This window comes from Salvia splendens, chromosome 3, assembly GCF_004379255.2.
Source record: "Salvia splendens isolate huo1 chromosome 3, SspV2, whole genome shotgun sequence".
Lineage (NCBI taxonomy): Eukaryota > Viridiplantae > Streptophyta > Magnoliopsida > Lamiales > Lamiaceae > Salvia > Salvia splendens.
In genome coordinates, this window is record NC_056034.1 from 13,668,447 (window position 1) to 13,684,005 (window position 15,559).

The 15,559-nt window shown below is 39.3% G+C and overlaps 2 protein-coding genes and 1 pseudogene across 2 annotated transcripts; 2 read left to right on the top strand and 1 right to left on the bottom strand.

Moving 5' to 3' along the window:
- Positions 1–573: 573 nt before the first annotated feature.
- LOC121795080 lies at positions 574–7,361 on the top strand (annotated as a pseudogene).
- Positions 7,310–9,798, bottom strand: LOC121795079 (protein AE7-like). Its single transcript, XM_042193516.1, has 6 exons — positions 9,659–9,798; positions 9,021–9,153; positions 8,511–8,616; positions 8,323–8,422; positions 8,032–8,077; positions 7,310–7,647 (listed from the first exon to the last, which is right to left on the bottom strand). The coding sequence occupies exons 2-6, from the start codon at positions 9,142–9,144 to the stop codon at positions 7,547–7,549; spliced, it is 477 nt and encodes a 158-aa protein (XP_042049450.1). The 5' UTR covers positions 9,145–9,153; positions 9,659–9,798; the 3' UTR covers positions 7,310–7,546.
- Positions 9,799–10,412: 614 nt separating this feature from the next.
- LOC121795081 lies at positions 10,413–14,138 on the top strand. Its single transcript, XM_042193517.1, has 2 exons — positions 10,413–10,582; positions 10,682–14,138. Exon 2 carries the CDS (start codon positions 10,749–10,751, stop codon positions 13,893–13,895), a length of 3,147 nt encoding a protein of 1,048 aa, XP_042049451.1. The 5' UTR covers positions 10,413–10,582; positions 10,682–10,748; the 3' UTR covers positions 13,896–14,138.
- Positions 14,139–15,559: the final 1,421 nt, after the last annotated feature.

Below are 15,559 nucleotides of genomic sequence, written 5' to 3' on the forward strand. Positions count from 1 at the left end.
ATTATGTAACATAATATTTCTCTATATATATCCGAGACCCATGACCAAGCTAGATCAATTTGACTAATTAGCATATACCATCAAATTGAATGCAATCAATCTAAGGGGTGTGGTCACGCGAGTGTATGAGACTTGTCCATCCAAATTCAAATGGTCAGGTTGTTCGATTCTTGTCTTGGGTTATGAAACAACCTTAAATTCCTTGGTCTAGCAACAAAAAATGTGATCAACTACGTCATGTAAAATGTATTACACCTTGTATAGCATTCATGTAGCAATTAAAACCAAGTAGTATTATTGATGAGAGCATTTACACAAGAAGTTTGCTATAAATCAATGCAAGCAATTAATATTTAGCAAATCCAAGATTAAATATTCCAAAAAGTCTACACCAGAATGTATTTATGCCATAGGCTTTGCATTACCTAAAAACTAGAATATTCAATACTAATAGCTTTGAGAATTCACACGATGCTACAAATTAAATAAATGAATCATTATTCTTAAAACACATAATTATGTTTCTTAGTTAGAAAATATAATGTCAGGGTTTGAATAGTTGTTCTTCAAGAGATGGACATGAGTGAAAGTTTCAAAAGAAACTCTTCTCTTTGGAGAAACAATGGGCTGCAGATGTTCTCAAGGTCGTCGCGAGGAGAAGAAGACGACGAAGAAGCTCTGAAATGGCTGCCATAGAAAGACTTCCGGCGTTTGATCGTCTGAGAAGAGGAATCATTGTGGGATCAGAAGGTGGTTTCGGAGAAATTGATGATGTAAGGAATCTTGAATTTCAAGAGAGGAAGAACTTGCTTGATAGGCTTGTTAGGGATGCTAGAGAAGACAATGAGAAGTTCTTGTTGAAGCTCAAGAATCGAATTGATGCGTAAGTATTTGCATATATACTACTACTAATTAAGCTTGAATTTTTATGCAAGTTGTTAAATTAATTATGTCAATATTAAGATATTAAAATCAAATTTAATATTTAAAACAAAACAATAATGTACATTAAACAAGAGCAATGCTTATATAAAGATATGTAACATAACATTTCTCTCTATATATGATTTATGTTCATAAATTTTACTAATTCAGCTAATATAATACATAAACACTTTATTTTAATTTGTTTATAGTATTTAATTTGTCAACATAGATTCTTATGTTTTGCATGTGTTTCTAGTGTGGGAATTGATTGTTAGATAGAAATCCATGAGTTCCATCACAAAGATATGGGATATTATTATACTGCTGGGTCAATTGAACAATTGGCCCAATTTTTTTGATCGGTTGGACCATTGACCCAAATTTTCAGCCCAGTTATACTGTTGGGTCAGTCATTTTTTTCGATTTCAGCTCAGATATAGTGTTGGGTCAGTTAAATATGACCCACAATTTTTTTTTATCTGTTGTTGGACCATTGACCCAAATTTTCAGCTCAGTTATACTGCTGGGTCAGTCTTTTTTTTTTTATTTCAGTCCAGATATAGTGCTAGGTCAGTTAAATATGACCCACAGTCGGCGTCCCGCTCTGATATCATGATAGAAATCCATGGGTTCCATTTTAAAACCAATTGGTGATAAGAGGAGAGACTCATGAGACTTATATAGTGGATTAAGCTCTTTGTGTACACCGATGTGTGATATTATTATATTCATTTTTATGTTTCAATTGCCAACACTCTCCCTTATATTCATTTTTATGTTTCAATTGCCAACAAAGTTAGATTCGAGAACTTAAATGTTGAAGCAGAAGCTTATGTAGGCCGCAGAAGTTTGCCTACTTTGATTAACTTCTTTGCCAATTTTTTTGAGGTAATAATATTACACTCATGAATAATATATGATCAATTAATTTACAAAAAAGAAAATTAAATTTTTGATATGATCACATTAGGAACTATCAAGCTACACTCGTGTTCTTTCGACTAGAAAGAGGCCGTTCACAATCCTAAAGGACGTTACCGGAATCTAGAAACCCGGCCGGATGACTCTTCTGTTAGGCCCGCCAAGTTCTGGAAAGACAACATTGTTGTTAACTTTGGCGGGAATGCCCCATCCCGATATGAAGGTAATCCAACTTTCTATTTTATACTCATTTGTCCGTTGTTAAATATCGCATATTGATATTATATTAATAATTGGGATGCACGCTATTAAATGTGTCATTTCACTTAGTTATACTATTTTCAGTAAATGAATCTCAACTCCCACTTACTTATTTTACTCACATTTTATTGAAATTTATGAAACCGAAAAAATAATAAATTGATTGGAATATTTAAAATTGCTTTTGTTGTGCCACATTTTTATATTTTGAAAAGTTTCAACTGGTGTAAAATTTGCTAGTTGAAATTTCACGATTTTTATACTATAAAAAGTTTCAATTAGCTACAACTTAAACACAAAATGATTTTTTTGTGAGCAGGTTAAGGGAAATGTGACATATAATGGACATGAGTTGAAAGAATTTGTGCCTCAAAGAAGTGCTGCATACATCAGCCAACATGATGTCCATTTAGGAGAAATGACTGTCAGAGAAACCTTGGCACCAATCTTGGTCCAAATTCATCCTTCACTTAAAAAAATCAAATCTTTGATATTTATAACCAATGAGTAATCAACATTGAGCTATTAATGAATGGTTTTTGTATGTCAAAATTCTGCAGAAATGCTGCAGAGCTGTCAAGAAGAGAAAAAGAAACTAATATCAGACCTGATCCTGATGTGGATATTTACATGAAGGTAAAGTCTTTACTATTATTCAAAAAAATTCTTGCTTTTATTGTATAATATTAGTGTAGCAAATTATATCAGAAAGAGGCTATTATAAGGCCAAATTCTTTTTTGTAGGCAGCCTATTTGAAAGGTCAAGAAATAAGTATTGTCACAGACTATATTCTCAAGGTAAAAAATTTTGCTTTTGTTCATACAAGCAATGTATATAATTACATAAATATAAACTTAATCAAATTTGCAGATACTAGGATTGGACATGTGTGCTGATACTGCTGTAGGAGATGACATGACTAGGGGCATCTCAGGTGGACAAAAAAAGAGAGTTACATTAGGTAAGAAAAGTAAAAACAGTTAAGTTAGTTATGAACACATCTTGTTCATGTGTAATTTGTCAAAATATATCTCAGGGGAGATGTTGGTGGGACCAGCAAAGGCTTTCTTCATGTATGAAATCACAACAGGATTGGACAGTTCCACAGCTTACCAAGTGGTGAATTGCATAAGAGAATCCACACACATTCTGAAAGGGACAGTTCTGATGTCACTCCTCCAGCCGGAGCCAGAGACGTACGAGCTCTTTGACGACATCTTGCTCATCTCCGAGGGCCAGTTCGTGTACCAAGGGCCCCATGAGCATGTCATCGGCTTTTTCAGATCCATGGGCTTCAAATGCCCGGAGAGGAAGGGCGTAGCCGACTTCTTGCAAGAAGTAAGCAGCCTTTGTCTGATTTTGGAAGGGAAAGAGATTTTGTTCTAGAACTTTCTTTTTTTTTCGTTGTGCAGGTGACCTCGAGGAGAGATCAATGGCAGTATTGGGCGGATAAGGACAGGCTTTACAGGTTCGTTACAGCGAGGGAGTTTGCTGAATCCTTCAGGTCGTTCCATGTAGGCCAGAGGCTAACGGATGATCTGGCAATCCCGTTTGACAAGAGGGAGAGCCACCCGGCTGCTTTGACAACGAAGCACAGTGGCGTGAGCAGAAAGGAGATCTTGAAAGCTTGTGCCTCGAGAGAGCTCTTGCTGATGAAGAGGAACTCTTTTATGTATATATTCAAGCTCTTTCAGCTTAGTTTCATGGCTTTTGTTACAATGACACTCTTCTTTCGGACGAAGATGGGGCAAGACAGCCTCGTGGATGGAAGGAAGTTTGCTAGCGCGATCTACTTTCTTTTGGCCACTGTGATGTTTGGTGGGCTGGCGGAGATGGTGAAGGGGAATCTCAGGCTGCCGGTATTCTATAGGCAGAGGAATTTCTTCTTTTTTCCTGCTTGGGCATATGTTCTTCCTCAGTGGATATTCTCCATTCCTCTTAATGCTTTAGAAATGCTTGTGTTTACTGTTATCACTTACTACGAAATCGGATTTGATCCAAATTTTGGAAGGTAAGGTGAAGATTTGCAGTAGTAAGAGTCTGTCTCTTTCTCTTGGCTAAATGAGTACTAATGTAGGGTGTTTTTGCCACAGATTTGTTAAATACTACCTGCTGCTATTGATGCTATTGCAAGCCTCGACTTCACTGTTTCGTTTGATTGGAGCAATTGGTAGGGATATGATCGTTGCTTTCCTGTACGCCTACTTCATATTACTCCTGGTTATGTCTCTGTGCGGATTTGTCCTGCCTCGAGGTATTGAATGTGTTCCTTCTTGAGGTGCTGCTCATTTCGTATTTGAGACTTTCATGAATTGCGTTCTTGACAGGGGCCATCAAGAACTGGTGGATTTGGGGCTACTATATTTCACCAATGATGTATGCAGAAAATGCATTGATGGTTAATGAATTCCGAGGTCATAGTTGGAGACATGTAAGTTTAGATATCCATATCATCCATTTAATAGCCTTGTAAGATATACTGATATCTGGTTTTTTTATTGCTGTATCTTAAAGGCTTCTCCGGATGCAAACATGTCGTTGGGAGTCGAGGTTTTGAAGTCTAAAGGCTACTTCCCAGGCTCGTATTGGTATTGGATCGGAATAGGGGCATTGATAGGGATGACCTGTCTGTTCAACTCATGTTACATCCTTGCTCTTACTTATCTTAACCGTGAGTGTGGATAACATTTTTCGGTTTTTTTTCAGCATAACATGATTCCCACATGTAAAAAATGGTGTCATGTTCTTTTGTAGCTACGGGAAGATCTCAAACCATATTACCAGAAGATGAAAATGAGGTTTTAACTGACAAAAATGGTGAGTTCAATTATTCTGGTACTTAAAAAAGTTTGATTTTGTCTGAAAAAAAAAACTTGTTTCTTACATGTGACTATCTCATGATTTTGCAGAGGGAAAAGATGGAGAGAAGAGAGATGTGGTTTTACCCTTTGAACCTCACTCCATGGCATTTGATGATGTGAAGTACTCAGTTGACATGCCACAGGTAACTGAAAAAACATACAAAGGGTGTAAAGACTAGGAAGAAATGAATCATTTGAATTCGGCTTGCAGGAGATGAAAAACCAAGGCGCGATTGGTGCTCCTGAAGGGCGTGAGTGGGGTGTTCATGCCGGGGGTGCTCACTGCCTTGATGGGGGTTAGCGGGGCTGGGAAAACCACGCTTATGGACGTGCTGGCTGGTCGGAAAACAGGTGGGTATATCGAAGGAAACATTACTATCTCTGGCTATCCGAAGAAGCAGGAGACCTTTGCTCGGATTTCAGGATACTGTGAGCAAAACGACATCCATTCCCCGTGTCACGGTCTACGAGTCCCTTCTTTTCTCGGCTTGGCTGCGTCTCCCGCCTCAAGTCAATTCTGCAACCAGAAAGGTAATGTCATTGTGTGTGATGAGGGAATTAGGTAAGTACGTATGTTGATTCTGTGTGGTGGTATTGCAGCTGTTTGTCGAGAATGTGATGGAGCACGTTGAGCTGACTCCGATAAGAGACGGACTGGTTGGGCTTCCCGGGGTGAGCGGCCTGTCAACAGAGCAGCGCAAGAGGCTGACAGTGGAGCTCGTGGTGAATCCTTCCATCATATTCATGGATGAGCCTACTTCGCGGCTGGACGCGAGAGCTGCTCAGATCGTGATGAGGACGGTCCGGAACACTGTGAAAACCGGGAGGACTGTGGTCTGCACCATCCATCAGCCTAGTATTGACATCTTTGAAGCTTTTGATGAGGTAAGTCTGTGTTATACATTCATACATTGATTTTCTTGTTTCTTCATCTTCTGCTCGTTGTTTCTGCAGCTGTTCTTGATGAAGCGAGGCGGGCAGGAGATATACATTGGCCCGGTGGGGCAACATTCGTGCAACTTGATTCACTACTTTGAGGTGATACAAGGAACTCAGAAGATCAGAGATGGATATAATCCAGCAACTTGGATGTTGGAGGTGTCATCGTCGTCCCAGGAACAGATTCTCGGGATCGATTTTGCTGAGATTTACAGAAACTCGGAGCTATATAGGTGCAACAAAGCTCTGGTGAAAGAGTTAAGAACGCCTCGCCCTGGGACGAAGGACCTACATTTCCAAACCAAGTATTCTCAGCCTTTCTTCACTCAGTGCTTGGCATGTTTATGGAAACAACACTGGTCGTATTGGCGCAATCCTACTTACTCCGCAGTAAGAATGGTGTACACCACCTTCCTAGCCATCATATTCGGGTTGCTCTTCTGGGATCTCGGGTCCAAACGGTAAGCAGAGAAGATATCCTTTTGGTCATAGCCACATCAAGTTTTAATCTTAGTTTTTGAACCGTTACACATCAGGGGCCCTTACCAGGACATTTTGAACGCTATGGGTTCGATGTATAGTTCCGTCTTCTTTCTAGGGGTTCAGATCGCTACATCGGTGCAGCCAGTGGTGGTGGTGGAACGGACAGTCTTCCACCGCGAAATGGCTGCAGGGCTGTACTCGGCCTTGCCATACGCATTAGGACAGGTGAAGTCTTGATCTTTTTGCGTTGTTTGGAAAAATGGAACTCATTCATAAACTTTGCAGATGGTGATGGAGATTCTGTACTGTTTCGGCCTAGCTGTCGTGTATGGACTCATCGTGTATGCAATGATCGGTTTCGACTGGACTGCTGTTAAATTCTTCTGGTTCTTGTATTTCATGTTCTTCACCCTTCTATACTTTGTGTTCTACGGCATGATGGCTGTGGCTATGACGCCTAACCACCACATCGCCAACATTGTGTCCTTCACGTTCTACGGAATCTGGAACGTGTTTTCAGGGTTCGTAGTGTCCAGACCGGTAAGTCTGATAACGAGAACTTGGTTGACGACACACGGACAATGAAAGTAACAGTTTTTTTTTGGAATGACAGTTGACGCCGGTTTGGTGGAGATGGTACCACTGGGTGAACCCTGTTGCTTGGACTGTGTACGGTCTATCTGCATCTCAGTTTGGAGACGTGACGGATCAGTTCGCGTCTGGACAGTCTGTTCGAGTGTTTGTGCGAAGTTACTTCGGATTCCAACACGATTTCATAGGTGTTGCTTTACATTTGCTTTTGCTATCAAAATATTCAATTTCCAGAGGAGATGAGAGTTTAGCAGAATACAAGATTTTTATAATATGTGAAAATCAGACTAATATATTTGTAATTGATGAACATGTAGAGATCAAATTCTTAAACAATGTGTGTAATTTGTTATTGATATAGTACATCTATTCAGTAACTGTAATAAAAAAAATCAAGGCATACACTGTCAAAAACTGAATCTAATCCCCTAACTACAAGAAAAGTCTAATTGATGTGACAAAATCAATACAAAAAAATACAGAAAACTCCCAGATATAAATAATGTATTGCAAAAGATTCTATAATGAGAGGATTATAAGTTTATAACAGAGGCCTGTTTTTTCATCCATATGAGGGCGCAAGGCATTCATCGACCATATCAACGAGGTTAGGATTTTCTAAAGCTGCTGCCACGCGCTCTTTGTCGTTCAGCTGTTTGTTTACTGCAGATAAGCAAATTATCTCTAGATTATTTTTTTGACCATGTAACAAAGTGTGAATTACAGTTATACTAGTAGCAAACTAGATTTGAATGTCAACAACTGAGTAAATGGCAGGAGCAAGTAGGATTAGTCGAAGGATACCCAGATTGCAGTTCATGCTCATTGGAGAGAAAAATATTACTACTACATCTTATCGTTTTACTTCTACAATTCTTATGTAGTTCTGGAAACAGCTTAGCGTGACCACATATCAGTGTACTAACAGTATCCAGAATCCCAGATGTGTGAGAGAGAGCAGCCATGTTAATGCATATACATAAAAAATCGATAAAAACGGGAGGGCAATATGACTAGATCAAAGAGAGAAAGAGAAAGAGAGACAACCTGCAGCTTCAGAGGCATGAGAACCAGGTGCTACTCTAATATCAACCTGGAAACAACATAAAAATTGAAACACCATGATTGGAAAAATAGTATCCTCAGAAATCACGACGGTGATTAACATATTATAATTAAACATTTAAATTCAGGAGGCTGAAATTACTATAAGTAGAACAACAGAACTACCAATATGACATAACAGGCATATTTTTAAATACAGATTGTTCAAATTACTAACAGTCTTCAGTTTAGATTCCAAAATATGCTTCACTAGATGGATTTTATGATATTTACCTTGTAACGTTGTGGCAAAGAGCGCATGAGTTTAACCCGCAAGCATAGGCCAATTACTGTCGCCATGCTGCAATGCTCTACGGTCGGAGTAAATGTGACCCTGAAGCAGATCATTTCTAGTAAGTTGACATAAACTAGACATAGTCAACTAAATGAATACACATAGGATGTACTTTTTACTTTTATACCTTACGTAGCTACGCTTATCATCAACCTCAATTGCATCTTCCGTTATCACTTTCAACTGTTCCAATGAATAAGGATACTCTGGATCTTTTACGTCTCTAATATGCTGTAACAACATTAAGGATACAAAACTCTAGCAACTAAAAAGTCCCCAAGAAACTCATTTATTATTCATGTCAAACAAAATAAGGTTCTCATGTCTAAACTCCTCAATAGTTACTTTACACATATTTGAGGAACTGTGTAAAAAATCTACATGTTTTATACTCCACTGTAATATCCTTTTAGCAATTTTCCCTCAGCATGTTTTTGCTTCATACATTTGATTATTGGTGGATTAGTCTACCAAAACCAAACACGAAAAAGAAACTGGTATGGTTATGGATCAAATTCAGCCTAGGTAAGGGATTAATAACTGCAGATTACGGTTCTCGTTTCTCATTCAGCATACTATGCTGGTTCTGAGTCTACCAAAAAAAAGAGATCTAATTCTAACTCGTGTCAAAGGATATCAAAAATTTCAAGCTGGTCAATTGCTTCAACTGCGTACTCATCCACATCACCTGGTGCACTTCGAGTTTGTCGCTCCTTTCTCTCATAGACAACAGGGTTCGCGTTTATTAATCCCGACACCATATTGCTAACCTGAATCACAGTTAAATTAGATCAGGAATAAACAGAACATAAAGAACTTACAGAATACTAATTCCCCAATAACTAGCTTGTTCTAACTGAATCATTCAATTGAAAACCTAACCACCATCTTCTACAACGCAATGTTGACTCCTTACAACGAAAGAGGCCTAACTAAACTCTTCAGCCATCACGAAAACAAGTAAAACGGTGAGAATAACTACCAATTGTTTTCCATTTACAGAAAACAAAAAATTTCAATTTATCAACTTGAACCAACCAAGTGAGCTTGATTGATCATAAACGAGCCCGAATAAACAAATATTCGGCTGCAGATACAACTAACGTCTTAATTTTATAAGATTTTCAATTGCAAATTTCAAATTAAGCAAGACCTAGCAAGCAAAATTCTAATACACCTCAAAACATAGATCGATTTACCAATAATTACATCTTAGAATAAATAAAATTTAAAAAAAAACACACAAAGAAATATGAATATGCGACGATGGCCAACCTTCGAGGTATTCAAAAATTCACTGACGGCGGCGCGTGAAAGGGTTGGCGGCGAAAGGAGAAGGAGAACGCCGCTGGCGTCTTCTGATAAAGGATAAATAAATTAGTCAATACAAATATCTCATTTTGGAACGAATAATACTCTCGTATCTTAAATGGCTAAATATAACAACTTTTGAAACGTCATAGTTTTAATATAAAATTAATAAAATAATTTAGAAATAAAAAGAAAAATATGTTATGAAAAATAGTCTGAGAGAGTGAAAGTTCCTTGAACAAAATGTTTCTATTTTTAGAAAATCATTAACTCCATATCTTCCATTAAAAATAAAAACAATAATCTATTTACTTTTTCTTCTCTTTTACTTTACTTTTTCTTCATTAATTCACAAAACAACCCTATATAGAATCTCGTGTCGAAAAATAAATATTGAATATTTAATGGGACGAAGGGAGTATAATTTTAAGAGATGTATGCAGTAGCTCATAAATTATGTCTAAATAAATTTATGAAATTTTGTGAATATATGTTTTAAAAATACGTACAATTTAACAATGTAACGATTATAATCGTTCCATCTAATGAAACCAAACCAAAATTGAATTTACTTTTATCACTTTGACTTAAATTACACTTCTTAATAAATTAATTATGCAATTAAGTGCAAACTAAATGAGGAAAAATGATTTAAGAAGGAAAGAGAAAAACAATAATGAAAATCAGTTGACTAAAGCTTTTTATGTCGAAAAAGGAGTTGCCTTAACTTGAACTCCACACTTTTGTCAGTCTTTGATCCCTAACCAGTCACTGTTCACTTGCAAAAATCTCACCAACTAAACATCTTCAACCTCAAATCGTTTTCATTTTTCATTTAAAACCCAATGAGTTTCACTCCAGCAACGACGATTGTAGAAAATTGCACCGGTAAGTCTTGAAATCTCGGAATTTAGCAGCGTTTTTAATTTATTCTTGTCGAATGTCGATGGGAGTGTTAAAGATTTGATTTTGTATACCAATGTGCAGCTGCAAAATCTTGAAAACACCATTTCCCCCTTTTTCCTGCGGTGTTTATTGATTTATACCTCAGAAAATGATGCCTGCATCTTGGATTCTACTTGGGTTTTGGTTGATTTCATGTTTTGGGCTTTCGAATTCTGATAATTTTGGAGATAGAGGGAGTAAGCATTCTGTGAGCTACAGCTATGACAGGATTGGTGAAGTGAATAAAGCTTGTGCATTTGTATTGAAATCTGCTGCTGTGTTGAAACCTGATGATAGCCGTTTGTATACTATAAAAGAGGAGCTCTCTTTCTTGAATGGTGATTGGTGGCAGGAATTGAATGGGGGATCTGCTCCATTGATGCCCTTTGATGATAGGGGGGCTTCTGCTGATGATGATCTTCGGTCCCCTATAAACTTGGCCTCCTTTTGGGTTACCGACGTTGGTCGTCGTCTTCATTCGAAGAATTCGACACTTGTTAGTGGGATTTTGCAGTTGGGGGTGACTCTTGAAGGTTTGCTCTCAGAAAAGCCCTTTGAAGGGAGCCCTAGGTTCGATATATGGCCCGGCCATTCACAGCTCTCTGTTATCTTTCAGGGGATCTACACTGAATCAGATGGGGAGAGGGTGATGTGTTTGTTGGGGAGTGCAGTGCTGCCCTCCCATCAGCCTGATTCGGGTGATCCGTGGGGGTGGGTGAAGGAGTCTGGTTATACTAACCAGCCACTTCTCTCACAGGATGATCGGATTGTGCTCGTGCTTCGTTACCCTAAGATGGTGTCGTTGAGGAGCAGGGCGGTTCATGGCAGCGTGAGAAGCTTGAATCTGAAGTCGAACCTCAAGTACTTTGATGTGGTTCACATCTCTTCTTGGTTGAGGTCTTCTGCGAATTATCAGTTTGATTCTGGAAATCTCGTCTCCAAAGCGTGTGAGCCTTATCCGTATAAGGATAGCTCGGTTAGTGGTGATGTTGATGTGTACAAAGGGCTTGACTTCTGTGACATACTCGGGAGGTTCACTCACCAAGAGGCTCTCGCTATTCTGCCAAACTGGAAGTGCAATGGCACGGATGAGTTCTGCAGTAGGTTAGGTCCGTTTGTATCGGGTAAGGAGATTAACGCCACAGATGGGAGCTTCAAAGATGCCAAGCTTGTTCTTCAGGACGTCCGCTGTGAGAATATGACTTCAAGTGACGATAGTAGGCTGACGAGGGTGTCTTCCGTGTTCAGAGCTGTTCCCCCCTCCGAGAATCGTTTCACTGCAGCACAGAGGACAGGGCTTGGTAACATGACTCTTTCTGCTGAAGGGATATGGAAGCCTTCGTCCGGGCAGCTCTGTATGGTTGGTTGCTTGGACGGAAGTGACTGTGACACGCGCATCTGCTTGTACGTTCCTCTTTCTTTCTCCATAAAACAGCGTAGCATAATTATTGGAACTATGTCGAGCATTGATATCTCTCATTCGCCATATTTCCCATTGGCATTCGAGAAGCTAGTCCGTCCTGCTGAGTTACGGGACCAGTTCACTTCCACTCATCCATATTACAAGTACTCGAAAATTGATTCTGCTGGTGCTATACTCGAAAGAGACGAGCCATTTAACTTTGGGACTGTGATCAAGAAGTCACTCTTGAAGTTTCCAAAAATGGAAGACATGGAAAACTTTCATTACAGTCTCTCTCTTTTAGCTGAAGATCTTACTCTTCATATAGCTGCTGTACCCGATCCGTTTCCTAAAACTTTTTTGGCAAAAGCCGACTTGGAGATGGAGATTCTGTCTTTCGGCCCTCTGTTCGGGCGTTATTGGCCGGGAAAATATGATTCAACTTTACAGAAAGAAATCCCTTACTCTGATAAAGGTGAATACACTGAAAGCCAGCTCCTCCTCAACGTTTCCGGCCAACTTACTCTCGTTGGAAACAAGTATTCCAACTTCTCTTCACTATTCGTGGAGGGGATATACGATCCACACGTTGGAAAGATGTATCTTGTTGGTTGCAGGGATGTTCGAGCCTCGTGGAAGACCTTATATGAAAGCATGGACCTTGAGGCCGGGCTGGATTGTTTGGCTGATGTGATGATTTCGTATCCCCCGACTACAGCCCGGTGGCTAGTCAATCCGACTGCCAGGATTTCCATCACTAGCCACCGGACTGAAGACGATCCACTCTACTTTATCCCGGTGAAACTCCAAACAGTTCCCATTATGTACAGAAGGCAACGCGAGGACATCATATCACGTAGAGGCGTGGAGGGAATCCTCCGCGTTTTGACACTCTCTGTTGCAATCGCTTGCATTCTGAGCCAGTTGTTTTACATCAGAGAAAACTCGGAATCCATTCCGTATGTATCTCTCGTAATGCTGGGAGTACAAGCTCTCGGGTACAGCTTCCCGCTCGTTACAGGGGCGGAAGCTCTTTTAAGAAAGGCATCGACCGAGTTCAGTGAAAACCAATCCGATGACCTACAGAACAGCCAATGGCTGCACGTTATCGACTACACGGTGAAGATTCTAGTACTCGTAGCATTTTCGTTAACCCTCCGGCTCTGTCAGAAGGTGTGGAAATCGCGTATCAGACTACTGACACGCACCCCTCTCGAGCCTCACCGTGTCCCAAGTGACAAAAAAGTACTTATCACAACCTTAACTCTACATGTTGTTGGATACATCATTGCTTTCACTGTCCACTATGTGAGTACAAGCTACAAACCTCTTCAAACAGCGCAATTTGTCGATTCCACGGGATATTCACACGTGATACGTGAATGGGAGACCGAGCTGGAGGAGTATCTTGGCCTAGTTCAGGATTTCTTCCTCCTTCCACAGGTCATTGCTAACTTGATGTGGAGAATCCACGTCAAGCCCCTCCGGAAACTTTACTACATAGGGATAACCTCAGTCCGGCTCCTCCCCCACGCGTATGACTACATAACATCTCCCATACCGAACCCTTACTTCTCTGAGGAGTACGAGTTTGTGAATCCGCGGATGGATTTCTTTTCCAAGTTTGGCGACATTGCTATACCGGCTATCGCAGTTCTTCTAGCGGTTGCTGTTTATGTTCAGCAGAGATGGAACTATGAGAAGCTCAGCGAAACGCTTCGGTTGGGCCGAGCAAAGTTTCTGCCTTTGGGTTCCAAAGTGTATGAGAGGTTGCCCTCTGTTTCTCATGAGGCTGAGCTTTCTTCGGGTGTTAACAAGAACTCGAGGCACGAGGAAGGGCGCGACGCGGAGTGATCGAGGCTGATGTCTGACTTGTCTGACTAAGGTGGGGTTTACATGTAAATGCAATCAGTTCTAGCTTTAAGAGCATGGCCAGTTTCATTCTCTTTTGCTGTCTTATAATGTGCTTTAGAGGTCATAAGATATATTTATATCTTCTAATTGTTGGCCTATTTCCACACTGGAACATGTTTTAAATATCTGTAAATTGAAATGGTGGTTATGAGATTTTAGTTTTCTCCTTGATTTACCTTTGAATACCCTGAATTTGGTGCATTTACCAAGTTGTTTGTAAAGTCCGACTTATGTCCAAAATCTGATGGTAAATTTGTAAAAAAATTATATACATAGAAGGATAATTTTGTCAAACACTCAAATTTAGAAGAAAAGGAATTCTAATCTAGTGGGAATGGTGATTCCAAATAGAATGACGATTCAAGCAAAATTATCGCCAGAAGCAAGAAAAATAGAATAACGGTAAACTTGATTATTTCATTCTCATCTTCATTCCATTCCGTTGTACCAAACATATCTTTAGTAACTTAGTTACATTTCTTCGTACCAAGCATATCTTTAGTGACTAAGTTACGTAGTTTTCAGCTCCTAATCTATTATTTCACCTAGAAATTGCACAATTTGCATCTTGGTAAATAAATGCATAATATATGTTCCTATTCAAATACTCCCTTTGTACACCATGAAATGTCTCATATGTCATTTTGGGAATTCCAACGTTAAATGTTTCATTTTATTTTTATTTTTTTGGTAAATGCATCTTACATTCCACTCATCTTTTGCATCTATTTTATTTATATTTTTAAAATATGTGTTGAGTCAAGGTCGGACAGATGGAATATATGTTCTCTTTGATTTTTAGTGAAGTTATTGCAAGACTTTTTTGTGAAGTTATTGGAAGATGTCACAATTATAAATATGTTTTTTAGCAATCAATCCTTTTCTTTTGGTGGAAGAAATATTGCAAAGAATTGCATCATATTTTTATTTTTTATTATTTAATAGTACTATATCAACTTTTTAAAGGGCAATATTAGAGCATCTCCAATGGTAATAGGTCACTCATAGGCTAGTCACAAACTCCTCCTGCCACATCATCAGCATTAAAAACTCCTCCTGCCACATCATCAGGACAAGCAACTGGACAAACAATAAGCTAGCAATAGGCTAGCCACAATAAACAAAATTATAAAAAATAAATAATTAACAATCACACAAAATACGGAATTAAATTTACGACACAGATACGGGAAAATTCAATAATAATATTTAAATTTAAAAAAATACATTAATTAAAAAAATTTTAACGACGTGCAGTCCTCCGCGCCCCAACTCTTCAATTAAATCCTTTTGGAGACGAATATGAGCATCCACTTGACGCATGTCGGCATGTGCCTTGAGGCGGCCGACTTCATCGTGAGGTACCCCCCTTCTTAAGTTGGGGGTGGCCACGCCGTGGCTTGGGCCGGCTTCATTAGCATCGTCATTGGCCTAACTAGTCAGTTGTACACCTTCATCTTCGACAATCATGTTGTGCAGGATAATACAAGCGTACATTATATCAGTAATGCAGTTGACATGCCACAAACGCGTTGGACCCCTAATTGCCGCTCATCGAGACTGGAGCACACCAAATGCGCGTTCCACGTCCTTGAGCGCCGACT

Coding starts and splice junctions, on each gene's coding strand:
- LOC121795079 (XM_042193516.1), bottom strand. CDS start 9,144: ATGGTGTCGGGATTAATAAACGCGAACCCTGTTGTCTATGAGAGAAAG. Junction 8,423..8,510: donor GATAAGCGTAGCTACGTAAG/GTATAAAAGTAA, acceptor GATCTGCTTCAG/GGTCACATTTACTCCGACCG. Junction 8,078..8,322: donor CTTTGCCACAACGTTACAAG/GTAAATATCATA, acceptor TGTTGTTTCCAG/GTTGATATTAGAGTAGCACC.
- LOC121795081 (XM_042193517.1), top strand. CDS start 10,749: ATGATGCCTGCATCTTGGATTCTACTTGGGTTTTGGTTGATTTCATGT.